This window comes from Chiloscyllium punctatum, chromosome 1 (assembly GCF_047496795.1).
Source record: "Chiloscyllium punctatum isolate Juve2018m chromosome 1, sChiPun1.3, whole genome shotgun sequence".
Lineage (NCBI taxonomy): Eukaryota > Metazoa > Chordata > Chondrichthyes > Orectolobiformes > Hemiscylliidae > Chiloscyllium > Chiloscyllium punctatum.
In genome coordinates, this window is record NC_092739.1 from 74,511,270 (window position 1) to 74,534,574 (window position 23,305).

The following is a 23,305-nucleotide window of genomic DNA, read 5'->3' on the forward strand; positions in this document are numbered from 1 at the left end:
GCTGGAACACTGCAGCAAGCCTGAGACTTGTTTCCATTCCAGTTGCACATAATCTCTTATTAGTCAGTTCCGAAGAATCATTGATTAAAAACCTCAACTGTTTCCCCATTCACAAATGCAGTCTGGCCTGACTATTTCAAAAAGTGTGTTTTAACTTCAGATTTCACTTGCAGCATTTTGTGTTTACATCAGCATTAACTTCACAGCCACTTTGCTGCCAGGCACATCTACATGGTAAAGTTTATTCTTTTCTCCTTCAGGAATTTCAAGGCTGTCTCTTTTGCTTTATGAGTTTTTGTTCTTTTAAAATTTTCCTTTACATATTTGATTAAGTATTTACAAAGGAGAAAGTGAGGACTGCAGACGCTGGAGATCAGAGCTGAAAATGTGTTGTTGGAAAAGCGCAGCAGGTCAGGCAGCATCCAAGGAGCAGGAGAATCCTGAAGAAGGGTTCATGCCAGAAACGTCGATTCTCCTGCTCCTTGGATGCTGCCTGACCTGCTGCACTTTTCCAGCAACACACTTTCAGCTAAGTATTTACAAAATCAAATTCACAGCCACATCTCTATCCTTGGCAAAAGCATCCAGTTGGTACTACCCATCCTCTCCATACTGACATTCATGACAGTTTCAGTGTTATTTATCAATTTAAAAGTTTCCAACTTCCTGGTTTCCATCTTCAGAATGCACATCCAATCTTTCTATTTCCTACTAGAACATCCTTGAATAAATTTTGAATCTTATATTGAATAACTTCTCCTTCAACTCCCCTCACTTCCTCCAAAAAAAAAGTGTTCCTTTAAACACTTTAATGGGGCCCAGATGTGTCTACACTTTGAGATCCGTGAAACTTTCCTCAACTCAGTCCTGATCAAGCCTCCCTTACCCTTTTTCACCATTTTGATGACTGCATTGGGCTGTTTTTCTGGTCTTGCCCTGAACTGGAAAATTTCATTAGCTTCACTTCTAATTTCCAACCTTCTCCTTTCTAAACTCTGTCTCAATTTCTTTGTCCTTATTGCTCATGCCAAATATCCATAAGTTCATGGATTCCCACTGTTATCTTGACTACACTTTCTCATACCCTGTTTCCTGCAACGATTCCATTCCAATTGCCCAGTTGACCTGTCACATCTGTCCTGATAATTAAAACTTCCATTTCTGATGCATCCTTTTTTCTCAACCAAGATCCACAGTGGTTTGCCTAGCCTCTATCCAATTGGTCATTCTCTGCCATTTTCAGGTATCCAATAAAACGTTACCAAGCATATCTTTCTCCATTGTTCCAAGGCACCCTGGTTCACTCCTCAATTATCCCAACATCCTCAGACCTTTACATGCCAGCTTTACATACAAGCATAGAAGATGCAATACTTACCTTATTATCACTCTCTGGAGTACTGTGTGCAGTTCTGGTCTCCAAATTTGAGGAAAGACATTCTGGCTATTGAGGGAGTGCAGCGTGCGTAGGTTCACGAGGTGAATTCCTGGAATGGCGGGATTACCTTACGATGAGGAGAAACTTCTTCACCCAGAGAGTGGTGGCTGTGTGGAATGCTCTGCCCCAGAGGGCAGTGGAGGCCCAGTCTCTGGATTCATTTAAGAAAGAGTTGGATAGAGCTCTCAAAGATAGTGGAATCAAGGGTTATGGAAATAAGGCAGGAAGAGGATACTGATTAGGAATGATCAGCCATGATCATATTGAATGGCGGTGCAGGCTCGAAGGACTGAATGGCCTACTCCTGCATCTATTGTCTATTGTCCAAGACCCCAAACACTCTATTCAGGTGAATAGTTATTTGTGCATACTACTTTGAATTTAGCAAGCCACAATCACTGTTCCCAATGTGGCCTAACGCTACAGCAGAGAAACTATCCAAATTACGTGACAGCTTACTGTCATTAAATCTCTCCTATCTCCCACTCTCTGATCAGACAAAGTGTCTATGATTTGATGACTGGGAACTCCTATCTGAAGAACTTAGACGACAGAATTGTTTGAGCATGTAATTTGTAGGGTCAATTAAAGGCAAATTAGTAGATGCAGTGTACTTACATTCCCAAAAAGCAATCAGATGGTACCACATAAAATGTTAATTGGCAACACAAGAGTTCATGGGGTTGCAGATAATATATTAGGAGGAGTATTATTGAAAAAATACAAACAGATTGCGACAACTCCACCACCAGATAGGTTTCCCTCCTTCTCCCAACTGCATTCCAGAGAGACCATTCCCTCCGCGATTCCCTCATCAGATCCACACACATTCCCCCTACCACTTCCACTGCCACTGCAGGAAGTGCAAATCCTGCACACATACCATTCCCCTCACCTCCATCCAAGGCCCCAAAGGATCCTTCCACATCAGACAGAAATTTGCTTGCACCTCCACTAACGTCATCTACTGTATCCGTTGCACCCCATGCGATGTCCTCTACATTGGGGAGACAGGACGCTTACTTGCGAATCGTTTCAGTGAACATCTCTGGGACACCCGCACCAACTAACCCCACCGCCCAGTGGCTGAACACTAATTCCCCCTCCTACACTACCAAGGACATTTGGGTCCTAGGCCTTCTCCATTGCCAAACCCTTACCACCCAACGCCTGGAGGAAGAATGCCTCATATTCCACCTTGGGACCCTGCAACCACACGCGATCAATGTGGATTTCACCAGTTTCCTAATTTCTCAACCCCCCCCACATTATGCTGGTCCCAAGCCTCCAAATTAGCACCACCCTCCTGACCTGTCCATCACCTTTCCCATCTATCCACTCCACCTTCCTCTCTGACCTACCCACTTCACCTACCTATTGCATTCTCAGCTACCTTCCCCCAACCCCATCCCACCTCCCATTTATCTCTCAGCCCCTTGCCCACAAGCATCATTCCTGATGAAGGGCTTATCTCCGAAATGTTAATTCTCCTGGTCTTTGGATGTTGCCTGACCTGCTGTGCTTTTCCAGCATCACACTCTTGACTCTCGTCTCCAGCATCTGCAGTCCTCACTTTCTCCACACTCATATTTAGTAAGACCTGAACAACACTCAGGCTTAGGCTGACAAGCAATAAGTAAGATACACATCAGACATGTGGAGGCAATGAAGATGTTCAACAGGGAAGCTAACAATTGCTCTTTGACATTCAAATAGTGTTACCATTTCTGAATCACTCACACTATTACATCCTGGAGCTTGCCTTTGACCAGAAACAAACTGGACCAGCCATATAAATATTGTGGTTACAAACAGGTCAGAGACTAGAAATTCTGCAACATGTAACTCACCTCCCCAATGGCTGTCTACAATCTATAAGCACAAGTCAGGATTGTGATAAGACAGTCTTCACTTGCCTAGATGAATGCAGCTCCACCATTCAAAAAGTTTGATAGCATTCAGGAGAAAGAAACCTGCTTGATTAGCACCACATATTATTTTCAACACTTAGTCCCTTCACCACTGACACAAAATAACAGCAATTTACCATGCACAAGCTGAAATGCAGTGACTCACCAAGGTTCCTTTGACAGCACTTTCTAAACTCATAACCTCCATCTTTTCTAAGTATCACTCATAAGCATAGGAACACCAATATCTATAAATTCAGCTCCAAGACAGAGGTCATCTTGACTTGAAACAATATTGCCATTCTTTCACTGATGGACTCAAATCCTGGAGCTCACTTGTCCACAGCCCTGTGGGCATTGATGAAACATAAGGAAATGGTTCAAGGAGACAACTCACTACCACCTTATCCAGGACAACAGGGGATAACCAATAAATGCTGGTCTAGCCGGCAACATCCACACCTCATTAACAAATAAAAATAAAATTAAAGACAAGGAAATGGTATCTTTCATGACAGTGAGTTCAAGAACAAAGTTGCCTTTACTGGTCTATGGTAAGGCCACACACCCAGATTAGTGCGCAGTTTTCCATATTCAAGAAGGATAAACTTGCAAAGGTAATATTGTGAAGATTCAGTGGCCTGACAGATGGTTGTTCTATAATGAGAGGCTGAGTTTATTGGATCTATATGCTTTGAGGTTCAGAAGAATGAGAGGAGATTTCATCAAAACATTGAAGATTCTTGAAGGATCTCAACAAGGTAAACACTTCAAAGACTATTTCTGCTGGCTGAAGAATCTATAAAATAATTGGCAGTCCTAGAATGAGAACTTGATCATTTAAGACCAAGATGAGGAGAAATGTCTCCATTTAAATGGTTGAAAATTCTACTCCAGGAGGGTTGAAGATGCTAAATCATTGAACACAAAGTCAGATAGATGGATTTGTGATCTCAGGGAATCAAAGCTATGGGGTAGGCAGGAAAATGAAATTGAAGCCTAAGACCATGCATAATTTGATTAAATGGTGCAGTAGGTTTGATAGGAATAGAAATTGACCATATGGCCTATCTGGTGCTGGTGTTAATCGGTGGGACCCATATATCAAAAACTCCTTTGGAGTAACAGACCTTTGGATAAAAGTATTGAACAATGGAATACAAATCTGGAAGGTTCCAACTTTAGCTACAGAGTAGCTAATCTAAAAGTGTGCACCAGAGAGACTTCCATAACAGGTTTCAGTATTCTACAGCCAAAGGTTTCCTTTTTAAAAAAAGAACGCAGGGTTTCTGCTCCACAAAACAGTGACATCTGCTGGAAAGTAAGCCTGATGTCAGTTGAATCAGGATCACTGCTCAATGTCAGTTCTGCAGCTTTTCAAGTTAAATCAACTAGCACACGTTTTACAGCATTATACATCCATACTTGAAGATGATTCACATTTAATGTATGTTTTAACAGACTGTGCAATACACACATGAATTAGGAGCAGAGCTAGACCATTCGGCTAACCCCCACCCCGGAGGTTACTTCATCATTCAGACAGACCAAAGGTGCTCTGCTTGCTTTTTGAATTCCACATTCTCACCTAACACCAAAAATCTTAAACCGCCTTTCAAGAATCTATCTACCTCTGCTTAAGAATTTCCAATGGCCAACATCTTCACTGCCTTCCAAGGCAGAGAATTCCAAACCCGCAGAAAACATTTCTTTTCATCTTGGTCCAAAAAGACAATCTAGGAGGTTTCAAAGTACCTCCTAGATCCAGACACTTGCAAAAGAAAAGATCCCTTCCAGATCCACCTTGTCAAACATTCAGGACTTTTATATAATTTAACCAAGTCATCGCTCGATCTTCTAAATACCAGTGAAAACAAGCCAGTTTGTCTAACCTTTCCTCATAAGACAATACACTCATTCCGGGTATCAATCTAAAAAATACCTCTGAACTCCCTCCACAAACTGCTATCATTCCTTAAATTGATTACAAATTAAATTGAAAGAAAAATGTACATAAAAATTACTCATCAAATCTCAAACTTCTTCAATGCCCTGCACACCCAATGAATTGCATTCATTGTATGTGTTGTTTTATATATGGACAAAATGCACAGCAATTTGACATACAGTAAATGAGACATCTTAAGAATTAGTGAACTGAATTACCAACTAACAGGTTTTTGAGGACACTGGTTGAAATTTAACCTAAATAAACTTCCAACCACATATCTACTCCAATAGTAAACAGGGCTAAAAAGCCTTCTCCACAATTTCCTGTATTCGATGCGAACATAGTGTTTTAAGATATGTCAAGCAGGATAGATAAAGGGGAACTGATAGTTGAAATGTATTTAGATTCTGGATGGGCACAAACGTGAACCCTATCCTGAGGACAGGCTGTTTGGCCTTAGAGAGTTCGAGGTCATTGAGGGGGTGGGCTAGTGAATATGTGGCTAGGCTCGGGGTGGGGTTTTGGAGATGTCCTGATGGTTGGGAGGGGGAGGGGTGATGGCATGTGGTGGGTGAGGGTTGGATATGGTGTGGTTGGGGGGGGGTTGCTGGGAGAGAAAGGTGATTGGGAGGGGCTATTGAACAAGGAGCATAGAATTGAAAAAGGTTGGTTATTTTCAGGTTGGCAAACTGTAACTAGTAGAGTGCCACAGGGATCAGAGCTGGGGCATTAACTATTTACAATAAAAATCATGTTGCAACTATACAAACGCTAGTGCGGCCACTCTTGCAATATTGTGTACAGTTCTGGTCCCCATATTTCAGGAAGGATGTGGAAGCATTGGAAAACCTGCAGAGGAGATTTACCAGGATGTTGCCTGGACTGGAGGGAAGGTCGTATGAGGAAAGGAAAAGAGACTTGGATCTGTTCTCATTGGAAAGAAGAAGGCTAAGAGGGGATTTGGTAGAGACATATAAGATGATCAGAGGATTAGATAGGGTGGACAGTGAAAGTCTCTTTCCTCGGATGATGACGTCAGCTTGTACGAGGGGGCATAACTACAAATTGAGGGGTGATCGATTTAAGACAGATGTCAGAGGCAGGTTCTTTACGCAGAGAGTGGTAAGGGCGTGGAATGCCCTACCTGCTAATGTAATCAACTCAGCCACATTAGGGAGATTTAAACAATCCTTAGATAAGCACATGGATGATTTTGGGATAGTGTAGGGAGATGAGCCGAGAATAGTTCACAGGTCGGTGCAACATCGAGGGCCAAATGGCCTGTTCTGCGCTGTATGTTCTAAGATGACCCATTTATTTCTATAACGGTGCATCACATCCTGCCTCAGCATATTATTGCTGAAATTCTCACACGTACCTGAGTTTACCTTTGGATTTGATTGCGCTAAACTACATTTGGCCTGCCTCCCGTGTTCTATACAAGGTAAATTTAAGGATAACTAAAATTCAGCTGCCTATGTCCCACTCACATGAACTCCTGTTCATCCACAATGCCCTGTGCTCATGGCCGTACACTAGTTTCTTGGTAAGTTTGGAATGTTTTAATTTTAAAATTTTCATGTTTTCAAATTCTTCTACAGCTTTATTTTGGCATCCCTATAGTCTCCTCTAACTCCAAAAACCTTCCCAGATAGCTTTGCCTCAAGAGCAGTTGATTTTATTTGTTCCACTGTTATGGTTTTGCTTCCAGTGGTCAAGGTCCTAACGTCTCGCATCTCTCCATAAACCTCTGCCTCATCCTTTCCTTAAATTGTCTGACATATTGCTTAAGAATTTGGGCATTGAGCCCAATACCTTGCTATGTGGCTTGACATTAAATTTTGCTTCATAATGTTCCTGTAAAGTGCTTTGGGACATTTAATTTGTATTGACAGTGCAATATAAACACAAGCTGTTACTGCTGAATATTCACTGAGACATTAAAATAAACCTCACTGTTTTTCTTCACAGGGTCTTAAAAGTAAGCCATGCCGAGCCTCATCATGATTGCACGCTGGAAACAAGCCCTGCTATTTCTGGAGTAGTCACAAAAGTTAAAAGGTTTGTCTCAAGTACGCAAGCTTCTTAATTTACCTCTTTCAGGCAGAGGTTGTCAGAAAATGCATACCAGGTGTCTATACTTAACAAAAAAAATTATTTATTACAGGTATTAGATTCTAGTTACAGATAAACAATTAAGAACTATCAGAGTTTAGCTCTATTAATTAAATACTAATCCCCTTATTACCTCCCCCTTACACACACTCACCCACACCCATAGGGAAAACTGGTAAAGCAGTTCAGTGGTCTCTTCACAGGGACGGTGCTTCTCTACCTTCCTTTCCCTAATGCGTCTACTGGTTTGCAAGAGGCACAGGGTATGTGGTTCATGTTATAAAAACTGCCTTAGAGAAAGTGAGGACTGCAGATGCTGGAGGTCAGACCAAAGAGAACGTGGTGCTGGAAAAGCATAGCCGGTCAGGCAGCATCCAAGAAGCAGGAGAGTTGACGTTTCGAGCTTAAGCTCTTCATTGGGAATGAGGGGGTGGCCCAAGGGGGATGAGAGATAAATGGGAGGGGAGTGGGAGGGGATAGATGGGAATGCGATTGATGGCTGAAGGTAGGGGTGAAGATGATAGTTGGAGAGGAGGGTGGAACAGATAGGTGGGAAGGAAGATGGACAGTTCAAGTGGGCGGTTCCAAGTTGGAAGGCTGGATCTGGGATAAGGTGTAGGGAGGGAAAATGAGGAAACTGGTAAAATCGACATTGATCCAGTGTAGTTGGATGATCCCAAGGTGGAAGAGGTAGTGTTCTTCCTCCAGGCTTCAGGCGGCTAGAGTTTGGCAGTGGAGGTCAGGATTTGCATGTCCTTGGCAGAGTAGGAGGGGGGAGTTCAAGTATTCAGCCACAGGGCAGTGGGGTTGTTAAGTGCATGTGTCATAGAGATGCTCTGAAACGTCTCCCCAATGTAGAGGGGACCACCTCAACGGGAGTGGACTCAATAGATGCAGTGCATGCAACATGGTGGAGAAAAAGCATTTGTTGGGTGCGTGAATTCTTCGAAAGGGGAAGAATAGCAAGGGTCCTTTGCAGGTCTGGAAGAATGTGGTGCTGAGCTGGAGCAAGGCTGACTGCAGAGAGAGTAGGTGACAGCACATGGCTGCGATGAGGATCAGGAGAGGAGAGAGAACCGTTTCTGGAAGCTTTGGATTTGTTGTAGATACTGGTTGTTCTGGTCAGGTCCAAACTGTGATGGTCTGAATCTAGTTCGGAGTCTACACGCAGTCAGTTTTGTAGGCAGGCGCTGAGGAAGGACATGTGGCTGTAGTAGCATGTCTGCTTCAGGATAAGGCTGAAGAGCTTCAACCCCAACTTCACCATCAAACCAGCAGACAAGAGGGGCGCAGTGGCAGTTTGACACACCAACCTCTACACCGCTGAAGCCAGGCACCACCTCACGGAAACCTCCTCCTACTGCCCCCTCAACCATGACTTCACCTCCCATCAGCAAACCATCATCTCCCAGACCATCCACAACCACAACATCTCAGTGGATCTCCCATCAACAGCCTCCAACCTCAGTCCGGGAACCCCGTACCTCCCAGTTCTACCTCCCACCCAAAATTCACAAACCTGACTGCCCCAGTGGGCCAATCGTCTCAGCCTGCTCTGACCCAATGAATTTATCTCTGTATACCTTGACTTTTATGTCAGAGAACAGAGATTGCTCCTAGACTGTTTAATCTAAAAGCTTTTCATTATGTTCACAGCCCCAAACAATCAGAAGCAGAAAGTCTTTGTGATCAATAACTGGTCACTAGCCCAAAAGATCAATCAGGTATTGGTACCAACCAAAACTCCATTTGTACACAACCTGTCAGCTCTAGCCCATCCACAACTACCACTGTGCAAACAGTGTTCACAATAGGTGCCAGGTTACTCACCTTCAAAACATACAGCAACCCTTGGTCTGAAAACAGTTCTTTTCTCTTCTCAATTCACAATTTAAAATGCCTAACAATGATTCCATAGTTAATACGAAACTAGATTTTTTTATTTTAGATTTATGAAGGGAATTAAAATTTCATCATTTACCATGGACAGATTCAAATTTATGGTCCCAAACCATCAGCCTGAATCCAGTGAGAATACTAGCCACTGCATCTAATGTTAGCTGCTGCTTTCAGAAGAGATGAAAAATAGGTTTCCAAAGCTCGTGTCATAACGTGTAGCATTTTACTGAAGAGTAGAAGACAGTTATAAACATATCATGCTGTAAGGTGCCAACTTTTCCACGAGTAGATCTTACAGCTGCAATGTACACAGAGGCATATTTTAAATCAATATTAGCTCTTGCACACAATTCTCAAAATTGACTTTTGCTATTTGCATTTTCTACTTGTTATTTATGCACAAGTACTCAACAGGACACACATTTTACAAGTGCTCTATAGAGACTTAGACTTGGGAGAGGAATTACAGCGGAACCCCGATTACCCGAATTTCAGAATATCGGAACAAGATTGCAAGGTCCCAATACTTGGCTAAACTATGTTATCTGGCATTTAATTATCCGAACATTCGATTATCTGAACAAAATACTCCCCGTCCGTGTTGTTCAGATAATTGAGGTTCTTCTGTATACCCAAACAAATGGTAACAGGAGCCTCATAGGGAGGCAACCAGTATAACACAGAAAAAATGTTTGAACTAATCTTTGAACTGTGTTGAGGAAAGAATGATTTTGGCTGCAAAAGCTACAAGCTACAATTGCAGGTTCAATTGCTCCCTGGTCATTCTTTCACTATCAATTTACTAAAAGTTTGCAGGATAGAATCTCCGTTATTAGAATTAGAATAATATTTCTCAGGGTCGAATGGAAGCTTTCTGCATGCACCAGTGCCTTAGAAACCAAACAAAGTACAATTCACGTGCCTATTACAAATCATGGAGACTGTTTAGGTGAACTTTAATTACTTATCTTTTTTAACGTTTGATTTACGGTGCACAGTGGTTAGCACTGCTGCCTCACAGCGCCAGAGACTGGGGTTCAATTCCCACCTCAGGTAACTGTCTGTGTGGAGTTTGCACATTCTCCCAGTGTCTGCGTGGGTTTCCTCCGGTTTCCTCCCACAGTCCAAAAATGTGCAGGTGAGGTGAATTGGCCATGCTAAATTGCCCATAGTGTTAGGTGAAGGGGTAAATGTAGGGGATTGGGTCTGGGTGGGTCGCTCTTTGGAGGGTCGGTGTGGACTTGTTGGGCCGAAGGGCCTGTGTCCACACAGTCAGTAATCTAATCCGTTTGTCTGTCTGTCTTTATAGGAGCGGGGGAGCTAGAATTAAAGAGGATTGGGTTTAAGTCATAGACATTGATTAATGTTTAACTTTGCTCTGTATTATTAATAAGTTGTTAAATACTTTGTGAATAACGGTATAGATACCAGGTTTATAGCTTAAACAAAGTCTAGTACTGGTTATTTAAAAACCTCATTAAGAACCATTGGGGTCAATTTTGAGGATCACAATGTTTTAATTTTACTATATTGGCAAATGCAGGAAAAGGATGGATGATTTAATTTAGCTGTCTGACTTCATGATGTAACACACCTAAGAATTTCATATTCCAATGTACACCTCCACAGCATACCTTACTTTTTAAGATTTGGCTTTTCAAGACACTGCTGCCCACATCCAAAATTTCACCAAGATTTCACCACTCAATTACATTGACTTCCAGTCAAACATTAATTTTAAGATTCTTGTCCTTGCTTTCAAAATCCTTCACAAGCTTGCTGTTTCCTGCCTTTGCAACCTTAACAGTCTTATAGTCCTCAGATCTCTACACCAATTCAGTCCACTTGCACATCTCCAACTTGAAAGTGATCCCCCACTGACCAAGCTTTCAGCTGCCTGGAATGAAGCTCTGTAAATCTCCCTCTCTACCACTTTCTTCCTCTAAAACTTTGACAAGGCTTTTGGACATCTTCCTTCAGATTTTCTTATATAATTTGATGTACAACTTTGATGTTTTACCTTGTGACATTTTATTGCATTTAAAGATGCAGTATAAATGCAATTTGTAGATTTTCAAGAAGATACAATGTTATTTTACTATCTAATTAATTAGTTTAGTTAACCCAACAATGAATTAAATTGAATTAATATTTCTTCTCAACTTATCTAACAAAAAAAAAGTGAAAAATGCATAGCAATAAATTAGTATTGTCAGATAGTGGGAAAACTGCAATCTAAAGCATTTGAGGCATAAGCAATAGCCTTTGTGACAATGCTATAAAAATAAACATATAGTACGAACTTTGGCCAGAAAAAAAACCCTCCTTCATTCTTACCTTCCTCTTGCACTGATGTCTTTGGCAATCACGCAATTTGATGCATTTTGTTTCACACAAGTACTCCTTATGACATGGCAAAACCTTTGAATGTTTCCCACAGCGACATTGTTTCTCCACTTCCTGAAAATCAAAATCAAACAATTAAGAATAACACTTTAGAAGATTTTTCAGGATGTCATCAGGACGAGGTGGTGGTGTTTGGGCATCCTGCTTGCATCCCTTTTAAAAAATTTTTTATTTTTCTTCAGACTTTTGAATCAAATTATTTTTCTCTTCTTTCTGCAGCTGCGATGGAGGAGAGATGTTGTAGGGAGCTTTGAGAGGAGGATCCAGTCTATTCCTCGTACCCATGGAGGTTGCGGCTTGAGCAACTTTTCCAGCGTCAATGGATTGTAATCAGTTCTTTCTCTTTGGTGTTTTGGCGGCTTCTGCAAACGCAATGGAGTGAACAATCCCTCAATTCTTGGGAGTTAATTTGGATGTTCTGTCAGCCCTCAGAAGTTGAGATGGGCCCCAGTCCTTGAAAGTTGAGACGGTCTCCTGATTGTGGCTGCAGTTAGAGTATCAGCGGCAATGAAATGGCTTTGGCAGAGATGGCATGCTGGATCCAGTCAGCAGCATGGGCTGTTTCAGCATGCTTCCTCCTTGTAGCCTCAGGGAGCATCTTTGGCAGCTGAAGACTAAGGCATGTCACTTACCCACTTATGAAGAAATCAAGAAGCCATGGTTGGAACAAAATGTGGCATTTATCTTAACTTAGCATGCATTATTTCTTTTTATAATTTATGTAATTAAAATAGCACCAGATTAATTATGGTGATTTATACACACTTGGCTGTATTTTCATAAATACATGTAACAATAAATTACTGTAAAGAAAACAAAATTATTTTTTTCATTGTTGATTATTTTCCACTATTTTTCTGAATGTTTCCAAGGAGACAGTATTTATAGCAAATAGATTTTTTTAACATTCTTGACTATATTCTAAAGGGTATTTTTCCTCATCAATATGGCCACATTCCAGTTCTGAGTTGAGCATTAAGAATATTCTGGTAATATCTTGTTTAATGTAAATGTCAACTTTTTGTAAAGTTCAAATTTATTGTTCTAATTTTTTTTGGACAGCAGAAGTTCCAGTTTCGTAAAGTGTTTTCTAAAGTTATAAAGATTTATTTCAATGATCTTCAAAAAGTTGCGCATAGATTACTAAATAAAATTGTGAAGCATGAACAGTTTATATGAACTTTAAAAATTCACCCTGTGTGGTCTTTTGATTTTATTAAAAGGAACAAAATTTCTTAAATAACCCTTTATCTCTACACACCAACAACTAAAATATTGATCATAAGTACTTTATAAATCAGTTCTTCTACTGAAGATGTTATTTAAACATTGTTTAATAGCTTAGGATATTAAAATTTCATATTATAATCCTAAACATAGATAGGTGCTTAATTACATTTAATAGGTTTGACTGCACAAACTAAAATAACCCTGGACGTTTGAAATTACATGGTAATTATCCATCAAGAAACCTTTATTTATGCATTAAATAAGATGTTACGTTTCTCCATTTGCATCAAGATGCATTAACAATAGCACTTTCTGAACCAAAGAATCATAATCTGACAACTGAAAAACACAAGTTCTATATTCTGTTAGTTAGATTAATACAAGGCATTGATTTTCACTACAGTATTCTCAGATAGATCTTCAGCTCCCTCAAGTGCACCCTGTGTTCCAATTACCATGTCTTATAGAAACCTTACAACCTATCATTGACAGTAGGCATTCAGGTCATTCCTCATCTGGATTCTCCTATACAGCAGAGCTGTGCTAATCAGTCTGCTTTCATTTTCTCAGCTTCAGGAAAATAATTACACCCAAAGTTCCTCTAAAGCTCCTATCTTTCCTTTATTAATGCCTGCAAAGTTTCATTTTCTCCATTGCTTAATTTCACTTTTATTGTCCGCATTCCTCAGAATAAAAATTATCTTCTTGTTCACTATTTGGTGCGAACATCTCCTCTACAACTTCAAATCCATAATCGAGAACGTAAAGAGAGACAACATGCCTTAAACAACTACCATCAGATCTGAGTGGACCACTCCAAGTTAAAATGACTTGATATTTTGCATCTAAGCTTGAAGCCATTTGACCAGCTGCTAACTAGGATATACCATGCCGTTCCCGGACATAGAGCCCTCCTGTCAGCAAACTTAAGTCATCACTGCCCAGTATTTCTTAAACCCTTATCTCAGTGGCAGATTACTTAACCCTCTCCACCTCACGGTGATATGAATTTTGCTATTCAAGTTACAGAATTGCATTAATTCTCCCCACTTACTACCTGGTTACCAACAGTCTATATCGTTAAAAATTTCTGGAAAATACTGTTGCCTCAATTTTAATCCCACTACAATATGATTTATTATTCTCACAGGTACTGAGATACCGTGAAAAGTTTTCAATGCTATCCAGACAAATCATAACCTTACACAAGTGCATCAAGGTAATAAAACAGAATATAGAATGTATAATGCTACAAGTTTGATAACAGTAGGAAGACGTTGTTCTTAAATCTGTTGATATGTGCTCTTCAAACTTCTGTATCTTCTGTCAGATGGAAGAGAGCTTAAGCAGGGTGGGAGGTGTCTTTGATTATGCTGGCTACTTTCCCAAGGCAGTGGGAAATATAGACAGTCAATGGAAAGATGGCTGGTTTTCATAATGAATTGGGCTGCGGACCCTGTAATTTCTTATGGTTTTGGACAAAAGAGTTGCCATACCAAGCTGTGATGCATTTATAAAAATTGCTAAGGATTTGCTAAGGAATTTCCTTAGCCTTCTGAGGAAGTAGAGGCATTGTGAGTGCTTTCTTCATTATAGCGTCGATGTGGATGGACCAGCACAGATCATTGGTGATATTTACTCCCAGGAACTTGAAGCCCTCAACCACCAAGCCACTAAAGCGGTCTCTCCCTTTCCTATACTGTGTCTCATTGTTGTTTGAAATCCGACCCACTACAATGGTGTCATCAGCAAATTTGTAAATGGAGTTAGAACAGAATTTGACCACAGAGTTGTGAGTGTCTAATTAGTATAGTAAGGGGCTGAGTATGTAGCCTGGCAGGACGCCAGTGTTGAGAATTATTGTAAACAAGGTGTAGTCACCCATGCTTACTGACTGTAGTCTACAGGTCAGGAAATGGAAGTGTTGCAGAGGAGGAAGCAGTGACCCAGGTCTCTGAATTTGAAGATGAGTTTGGTTAGAACTATAGTGTCGATAGTGGAGCTAAAGTCAATCAATAGGAATCTGAAGTAGGTGCCCTTGTTGTCCAGATGTTCTGAAATGAGTGCAGGGCCAGGGAGGTGGCATCGGCCTCGGCCTCAGACCTACTGCGACAACAGGCAAATTGTAGTGGATCAAGGCAATCTGGGAGGCTGGTGTTGATGTGTGCCATTACTAACCTTTCAAAATATTTTATAAGGGTGGATGTTAGAACCATCTGGCAGGAGTCATTACGACAAGCTTCCTGATTTTTGTGTTTGGCACCAGGATAATAGTGGTATTCTTGAAGCCGGTGGGAACTTTAACTTACTACAATGTGAAGATGTTTGAGAATATGCCCACCAGCTGGTCCACGCAGGATCAGAGTGTACAACCAGAAACTCCATCTGGGTCAGTAGTATTCGCATGGGCTCATTCTTATGAGGGCCAATCTTACATCTGCGGTGGTGGGTAGAGGTGCACCTGAGGCGATTAGGGCAAGTAACATCATTTCACTGACCTTTTGTTCAAAACTGTCAGCGATTCTACTCAACTTTACTTTGTAGCCCATTACATCGTTTAAGCCTCGGCAAAGTTCATGGGAAGGTCCTGATCAAGGGCTTACGTCCGAAACATTGATTCTCCTGCTCCTTGGATGCTGCCTGACCAGCTGTGCTTGTCCAACACCACACTCTCCACTTTGTTCTCCATCATCTGCAATCCTCACTTTCTCCTAGTTGACACAGCTCACGGGAGTTTGTTTGGTTAGTCTGGGACGCTAGTTTAGCCTGGTATTGTCTCTTGGCATCCCTGATGGCTTTGCAAGGATTATACCTAGATTCCTCATATAAGTCAGGTACACCTGACTTGAACGGCTCAGCCTTGGACGTCAATAGCGAGTGAATCTCGCACTTCATCCACGGTCATGATTCAGAAACTGTCTCAACAACAGCAATGAGACTAGTCACCTCTTCAACAATGACATTCTCTTTGAATAGGTCTATTTTGTAATCCACGTTGTGGCTCTTTCATTCATGTGACAATGTAGATAGTGCAAAATCAAAATTAGGTTAAGGCAGGGGTGGAAAACAGGAGCTATCAAATTAGCCACCCATTATAGACATGACCAAATATTCAGTTTCATTGCAGTCAATGAAATTAATTATCAGACACTGCAGCCAATCTGAAAGCCATCACATGCCACTTCCTGAGATAAATTTAGAACTACATGAAACTTATGGTTTGATGAAACTTCTCATGCATTATTAATGCACGTATATGTCAACTTGCCATTGCTGGGATTGAAATCAATTTAAGACTGAAATTAGACAATTAGGGTACACACTTCAATTAGACCATTCTGTGGCAACTGTTTTATTTGGAGGGAACAGTGGATTGCAATTGTTTCTACATCCGATTCAAAGCAATCTGTGCGATCCTCTTCAGCTTTCTCAATAATTTGTATTTCTTTAAATACCAAAGAAAACGTATTTTACACAGGGTTGCAGGGTAGACGGACAAATTGGCCACCCAAATAATAACCATTACAACATGATAATTACTTTCATGAAAAGCTCCCATTTAAGCTTCACCAATGCATTGCTTCATGAACAGGTACATATCAGGAACATTTGCTGATTCAAAAGAAACAGCAGCAAATCTGGCATCCCAGAAATTTAACCTGTCATCCCAGAAACTTAACCTGTCATCAAGACAGTATCATGATTGAGCAGGTTAGAATTAGCAAGTTTTGCAGCTTGACTCCTCAAATACTGCCTCCAATAACAAAGCACAAGTCAGGCATGTAATGGAATATTTTCCACATGCCTTGAATATTTGCAGCTTAACAACACTCAAGAAACCTGACACCAAACCTGTTCAGTTGGCACACCATCAAAATCCTCCACATTTTTCCTAGTGACAGCAGTGCACACCATCTACAAGATAAGCTGCAGCATCTTCCAAACCAAAAACCTCTTCACTCCAAGGACAAGGCTACTGCATGTTCAGAAACACCATCATTTTCAAGGTCCACTCCAAACTTGACTTGGAATTATAATACTTGTTCCTTCACTGTCACCTGGTTAAAACACTTGAACACCATTCCTAGTCATGGGTGCACTGATATCATATCAACTGCAGCAGTTCAAGACAGCAGCTCAGAACCACTTTCTAAAGGCACTTAGGTATGGGCAATAAATGTTGGACTAACCAGAGGTTACATCCTGTGAATGGAAAAAAAAATAAAAACTTAAATCACATTAAGAACAAATTGCTGGAAAATACATATGGCAGGAAGAGAAGACAGCAAGCCTTTTCCAAAATTCATTTACATATTTCATGAAGGTATTTCCACGAAACAACAAATAAAAGTATAGCGAGTGAGCTGATGCATGCTTTTACCTGTCTACAAGTTTCACAAGGCCCTCGATGGCAACGCATTGAACATCTATGAAGACCACATGCCAATGGTTTGTCACAGGTATCACCACAAGTTGGTATATCCTCTGTGCAGGGCAGTGCAGACTCTAGATAAAGTATTAAACACCTCAGTTGTTTCTAAATGTTATCACAAAAAATGATAATTTAAATAAGATAAAAAGCATTAAAGAATGTTGAGTTTTATGATTATGTGTAATTAAGACCGTGGAGGTAAACAGAAATAAATAAACTAAATTCTGCTGCCATGGGAAGTTTAAAGAGTTGAATATGTCTTGTGTGAAATTACAATATTTGCAAGGCACAGGTCAATACCACAGATCATTTTCATCGGTTTCAGAAAGGGTCCAAAGCCTCATGCAATCCTTGTAGAAAAATGAGAAAGTATGAAATACTCAAAGAAATATTGGAGCTAATAAGTCTACTTTCTGCACAATAACAAACAGAACAAATGTAGCAATTTCAGACACTGAGCCAAATAGGATGTTGAAGCTGTGAACAATCTGGTTCGATCCAAAATGGTCAAAGAGTCAGTGGCAAGGATATTCACTGAATATTACCATTTCAGATTTTCCCCAGTTTTACAATGCAGGAAGTGATATATGCACAGTCCTTGGGTGGTCTGATGTTTGCCTGCAACATAAAAAGACCAACTTTTCTACAGAGTATGACAAAGATGTGGAGAAAATTCTGAGCAACAGGATTTATGGTTAATTTGGAAAACCAGAGTTTGATTAGAGATAGTCGGCATGGCTTTGTGAGGGGCAGGTCATGCCTCACAAACCGTACAGAATTCTTTGAGGATGTGAAAAAACACATTGAAGAAGGTACAACAATGGATGTAGTGTGCACGGGATTTTAGCAAGGTGTTTGATAAGGTTCCCCATGGTAGGCTCACTCCGGAAGTAAGGAGCCATGGGATACAGGGATATCTGGCTGTCTGGATAGAGAATTGGCTGGCCCATAGAAGACAGAGGGTGTTGGTAGCTGGAAAGCATTCAGCCTGGAGCTTGGTGACCAGTGGTATTCCGCAGGGATCGATTCTAGGATCTCTGCTCTTTGTGATTTTTATAAATGACTTGGATGAGTAAGTGGAAGGGTGGGTTAGTAAGTTAGAACATGGAACATTACAGCACAGTACAAGCCCTTCAGCCCTCAAAGTTGCGACTAACTGTGAAACCAATCTAAAGCCCATCTAATCTACACTTTTCCATTTTCATCCATGTTTATTCAATGACCATTTAAATGCCCTTAAAGTTGACAAGTCTACTACTGTTACAGGCAAGGCATTCCACGCCCCTACTACTCTGAGTAAAGAAACTACCTCTGACATCTGTCCAATAACTATCACCCCTCAATTTAAAGCTATGTCCCCTCATGCTAGCTATCACCATCTGAGGAAAAAGGCTGTCACTGTCCACCCTATCCAATCCTCTGATCATCTTGTACTCCTCTAATAAGTCACCTCTTAACCATCTTGTCTCTCATGAAAACACAGTCTCAAGTTCCTCAGCCTTTCCTTATAAGGCCTTCCCTCCATACCAGGCAACATCCTGGTCAATCCCTCCTCTGCACCCTTTCTAATGCTTCCACATTCTTCCGATAATGCGGGTACCAGAATTGTACGCAATATTCCAAGTGCGGCCGCACCAGAGTTTTGTACAGCTGCATCATGACCTCATGGCTCAAACTCAACCCCTCTACCAATAAAAGCTAATAAACCGAATGCCTTCTTAACAACCCTAACAACATGGGTGGCAACTTTCTGGGATCTATGCACATGGACACAGATTTCTCTGCTTATCCACACTACCAAGAATTTTACCATTAGCCCAGTACTCTGTATTCCTGTTACTCCTTCCAAAGTGAATCACCTCACACATTTCCACATTAAACTCCATTTGCCACCTTTCTGCAGCTTAACTATGTCCCTCTGTAACCGGCAACATCCTTCCCCACCGTCCACAACCCCACCGACTTAGGGTCATCCGCAAATTTGCTGATGACATGAAGGCTGGTGGAATTGTGAATAGTGTGAAGGGTTGTTGTAGGTTGCAACGGGACATTGACAGGATACAGAACTGGAGTTAAATCTGGAGAAGTGTGAATTCATTAACTTTGGAAGGTCAAATTTGAATGCAGAATACAGGATTAAAGGCAGGATTCCTGGCAGTGTGGAGGAACAGGGGTATCTTAGGGTCCATGTCCATAAATTTATCAAAGTTGCCACCCCAGTTAATAGGGTTGTTAGGATAATCAACGGTGTGTTGGCTTTCATTAGCAGGGGGATTAAGTTTAAGAGCCACAAGGTTATGCTGCAGTTGGATAGAGCCCCAGTTAGACCACACTTGGAATATTATGTTCAGTTCTGGTTTCTGCATTACAGCAAAGATGTGGAAGCTTTAGAAAGGGTGCAGTGAAGACTTACCAGGATGCTGCCTGGACTGGAGGGCAAATCCTATGAAGAAAGGTAGAGGGAGCTAGGGCTTTTCTCATTGGAGCGAAGAAGAAGGGGTGGTGACTTGATAGAGGTGTACGAGGTGATGAGAGGCATAGAAAAAGTGGATAGCCAGAGACTGTTTCCAATGGTGGGTATGTCTATTATGGGGGGGGGCATAATTTTAAGGTGATTAGAGGAAGGTTTAGGAGATGTCAGAGGTAGGTTCTTTACACAGACTGCTGAGTGCGTTGAATACACTGCCAGCAGTGGTAGCAAAGTCAGATACATTAGGAACACTGAAGCAACTCTTGGATAGGCACATGGAAGATGCTGAAATGAAGAGTATGTAGGTTAGTTTGATCTTAGAGTAGGATAAAAGATTGGCACAACATCGAGGGCCAAAGGGCTTGTACTGTGCTGTTCTATGCTCCATGTAACTGAAACCAGGCCACAGAGAGCAGACTAAGCTATATGCATGGATGGCTGGAAGTAAAAAAAACAACTTTAAAGGCACCACATAGCTCTTAATATTCAGTCCATGTTTCATGGTCCATTGCAGACTTATTTCCACCATAACGAAGTGCACACTATCTTCATGCCAATGTTGCAGCTGTACTCGAAGAGCTTGGCTAGGATGTGACATGTTCTGAAGCAAGTCATAGAATTGTACAGCATGGAGACAGACCCTTCAGTCCAACTCATCCATGCCAACCAGATATCCTAAATTAATCTAGTCCCATAAGCCAGCATTTGGCCCATATCCCTCTAAACGTATTCTAGTCATGTATCCACCCAGATACAATTCTATCCTTTAAAAAGGTACCAGGCTCCATCACTTCCTCTGGCAGCTCATTCCATACATGCACTATCCTCTGCGTAAAAACATTGCCTCTTGGGTCCCTTTTAAATCTTTCCCCTCTCATCTTAAGCCTACGTCCTCTAGTTTTGGACTCTCCTACCCTGGAAAAAGACCTGGCTATTCTCCCTATCCACGCCCCTCGTAATTTTATAAACCTCTATAAAAGGTTACCCCTCAGCCTCAGACGCTCCAGGGAAAACAGCTCCAGCCTATTCAGCCTCTCAATAGCTCAAACCCTCCAACCCCAGCAACATCCTTGTAAACTTTTTCTGCACCCTTTCGTGTTTCACAACATCCTTCCAATAGCAGGGAGACCAGAATTGAACACAGTGTTCCAAAAGTGGCCTAACCAATGTCCTGTATGGTTGCCACATGACATCCCTAGGCCTATATTCAATTCACTGACCAATAAAGGCACATGTACCAAATGACTTCTTCAGTGCTCTGTCTAAATGAGAAAAATGGCTCAGCACCGATCCTTGTGGCATACCAGTGGTCACAGGCCTCCAATCTGAAGAGAGACAATCCTCCACCACCACCCTGTCTCCTACCTTCAAGCCAATTTTGTATTCAAATGGCTATCTCTCCCAAGATTCCATATGATCTAACCTTATTAACCATTCTACCATATGGAACCTGTCGAAGCTTTATTGAAGTCCATACAGACAACATTCACTGCTCTACGTTCATCAAATGTCTTTGTCACTTCTTCAAAAAACTCAATTAAGTTAGTGAGAAACAATTTCCCATGCACAAAGCCATGGTGACTATCCCCGAATTAGTCCTTGCTTTTTCAAATACATGCAGATCTTGACCGTCAGAATCCCCACCAACAACTTAACATCAGGTTCACTGGTCAATAGCTCCCTGGCTTTTCCTTACCAGCTTTTGTAATTAATGTCACCACATTAACCACCCTCCAGACTTCTGGCATCTCACCCATGACTATCAATGATACAAATATCTCAGCAAAGGAGCCAGCAACTACGTCTCCAGCTTCCCACAAAGTTCTATGTTTCCAGTATTGTAGCAGGAATGCTGTCAGGACACAGAGCATTTGCAGTATCCAGTGCCTCTAACCATTTCTTGAAATCATCCAGTACTGTCAAGGGATTTGAACTGATTTGCCCAGGGCATTAGCCAAGGACTATTGATTACTACCCAGTGATATTACTGCTGTACCACAATCTCACAAGAATGTACTTCAGCCTTAAAGACATTTGATGACTTGGCCTCCACAGCCTTAAGTGGCAATGAGATCCACAGATTTACCACCCTCTGGCTGAAGAAATTCCTCCTGAACTCAGTTCTAATCATCCCTTCATTCGGAGGGGGAGTCCTCAGATTCTGGTCTCTCCCACTAGTGGAAACATCTTCTCCACTTCAACTATCTAGGCTTCTATCCAGTTTCAATGAGGTCCCCTGTCATCTCTCTAAATTTTACGAAGTACAGAGCCAGAGTCCTCAACTGGTCCTCATGTGATGGGTCTCTCATCCCAGGATTCTTGTAAAAGTCCTCTGGATCTCCTCTAATTCTAATTCCTTAGAAATGGGGCCTGAAACTGCTCACAATATTCCAAATGTGGTCTGACCAGAAACTTTTACAGCCTCAGCAGTATAGCCTTGCATTTGTGTTCTAGCCCTCTCAAAATGAATATTAACAGTGGATTTGCCTTCCTAATTTCCAACTGAGTTTGCATGCTAACCTTAAGAGAACCCTGAACTAGGCTTCCCAGGTTTCTTTGTCCTTCAGATTCCAAAAGCCTTTCCCCTTTGAGAAAACTTTCTACACTTTTATTCTTCCTACTAAAGTGCATAACCTCACACTTTCCCACATTGTATTCCATCTGTCACTTTTTGCCCGCTCTGCTCACCTGCACAAGTCCTTCTTCCAACTTCCTGCTTCCTGCTTCCTCCACACTACCTTTCTCTCCAAACTTGGCAACAACGCCCTCAGTCACTTGGTCCAAATCATTAATGCAGAACTTCACTAGTCACTAGATGCCATCCTGAAAAAGACCCCGTTACTCACATTCTGCCTTCTGCCAGTCAGCCAATCCTTTATCCATGCCTGTACTTTGCCTATAACACCATGGGCTTGTCTTATTTAGCAGGCTTCTTGTGACACCTTGTCAATAGCATTCTGGAAATCCAAATAGCTCACATCCACTTTGTCTAACTTGCTCATTACCTCCTCAAAGAATTGTAAAAGATTTGTTAGACATGACCTCCCTTGACAAACCCATACATGAGTCAGCCCTGTTTCACCATGCACTTTCAAGCACTCTACAATCTCATCCTTAATAATTGACTCCAAAATCTTATCAAATACAAGGATCAGACTAACTAGCCTATAACTTTCAGTCTTTTGCCTCCCAACCTCCTTAAATAGTGGTGTTACATTAGCCATTTTCTAGTCCTTTGGGAGCCATCCTGACTTCAGTGATTCCTGAAAGATCACCATCAATGCCTACAGAAACTCCTTAGTTATCACCTTCAGAATACTGGAGAGTAGTCCATCCGGTCTGAGTAATTAATCCACCTCTAGACATTTAACTTTCCTACCACCTTCTCCTTAAATGGATGACTACTACAATCACCTCCGACCCAACTGTCAAAGTTCCGGTATGCTTCAAATAT

General features: G+C 41.4%; 1 protein-coding gene across 3 annotated transcripts in view; it reads right to left on the reverse strand.

Annotated features, from left to right (window-relative positions):
- The window catches only part of nfxl1 (nuclear transcription factor, X-box binding-like 1), a 167,065-nt gene that overhangs the window by 106,733 nt on the left and 37,027 nt on the right, over positions 1-23,305 (reverse strand). For all 3 annotated transcript variants that reach the window (XM_072568811.1, XM_072568801.1, XM_072568820.1), the window contains exons 9-10: positions 17,331-17,455; positions 11,651-11,773 (exon numbers count right to left, since the gene is read on the reverse strand). In XM_072568811.1, coding sequence (XP_072424912.1) covers positions 11,651-11,773; positions 17,331-17,455 — 248 coding nt within the window. The remainder of the gene's footprint in view (positions 1-11,650; positions 11,774-17,330; positions 17,456-23,305) is intronic.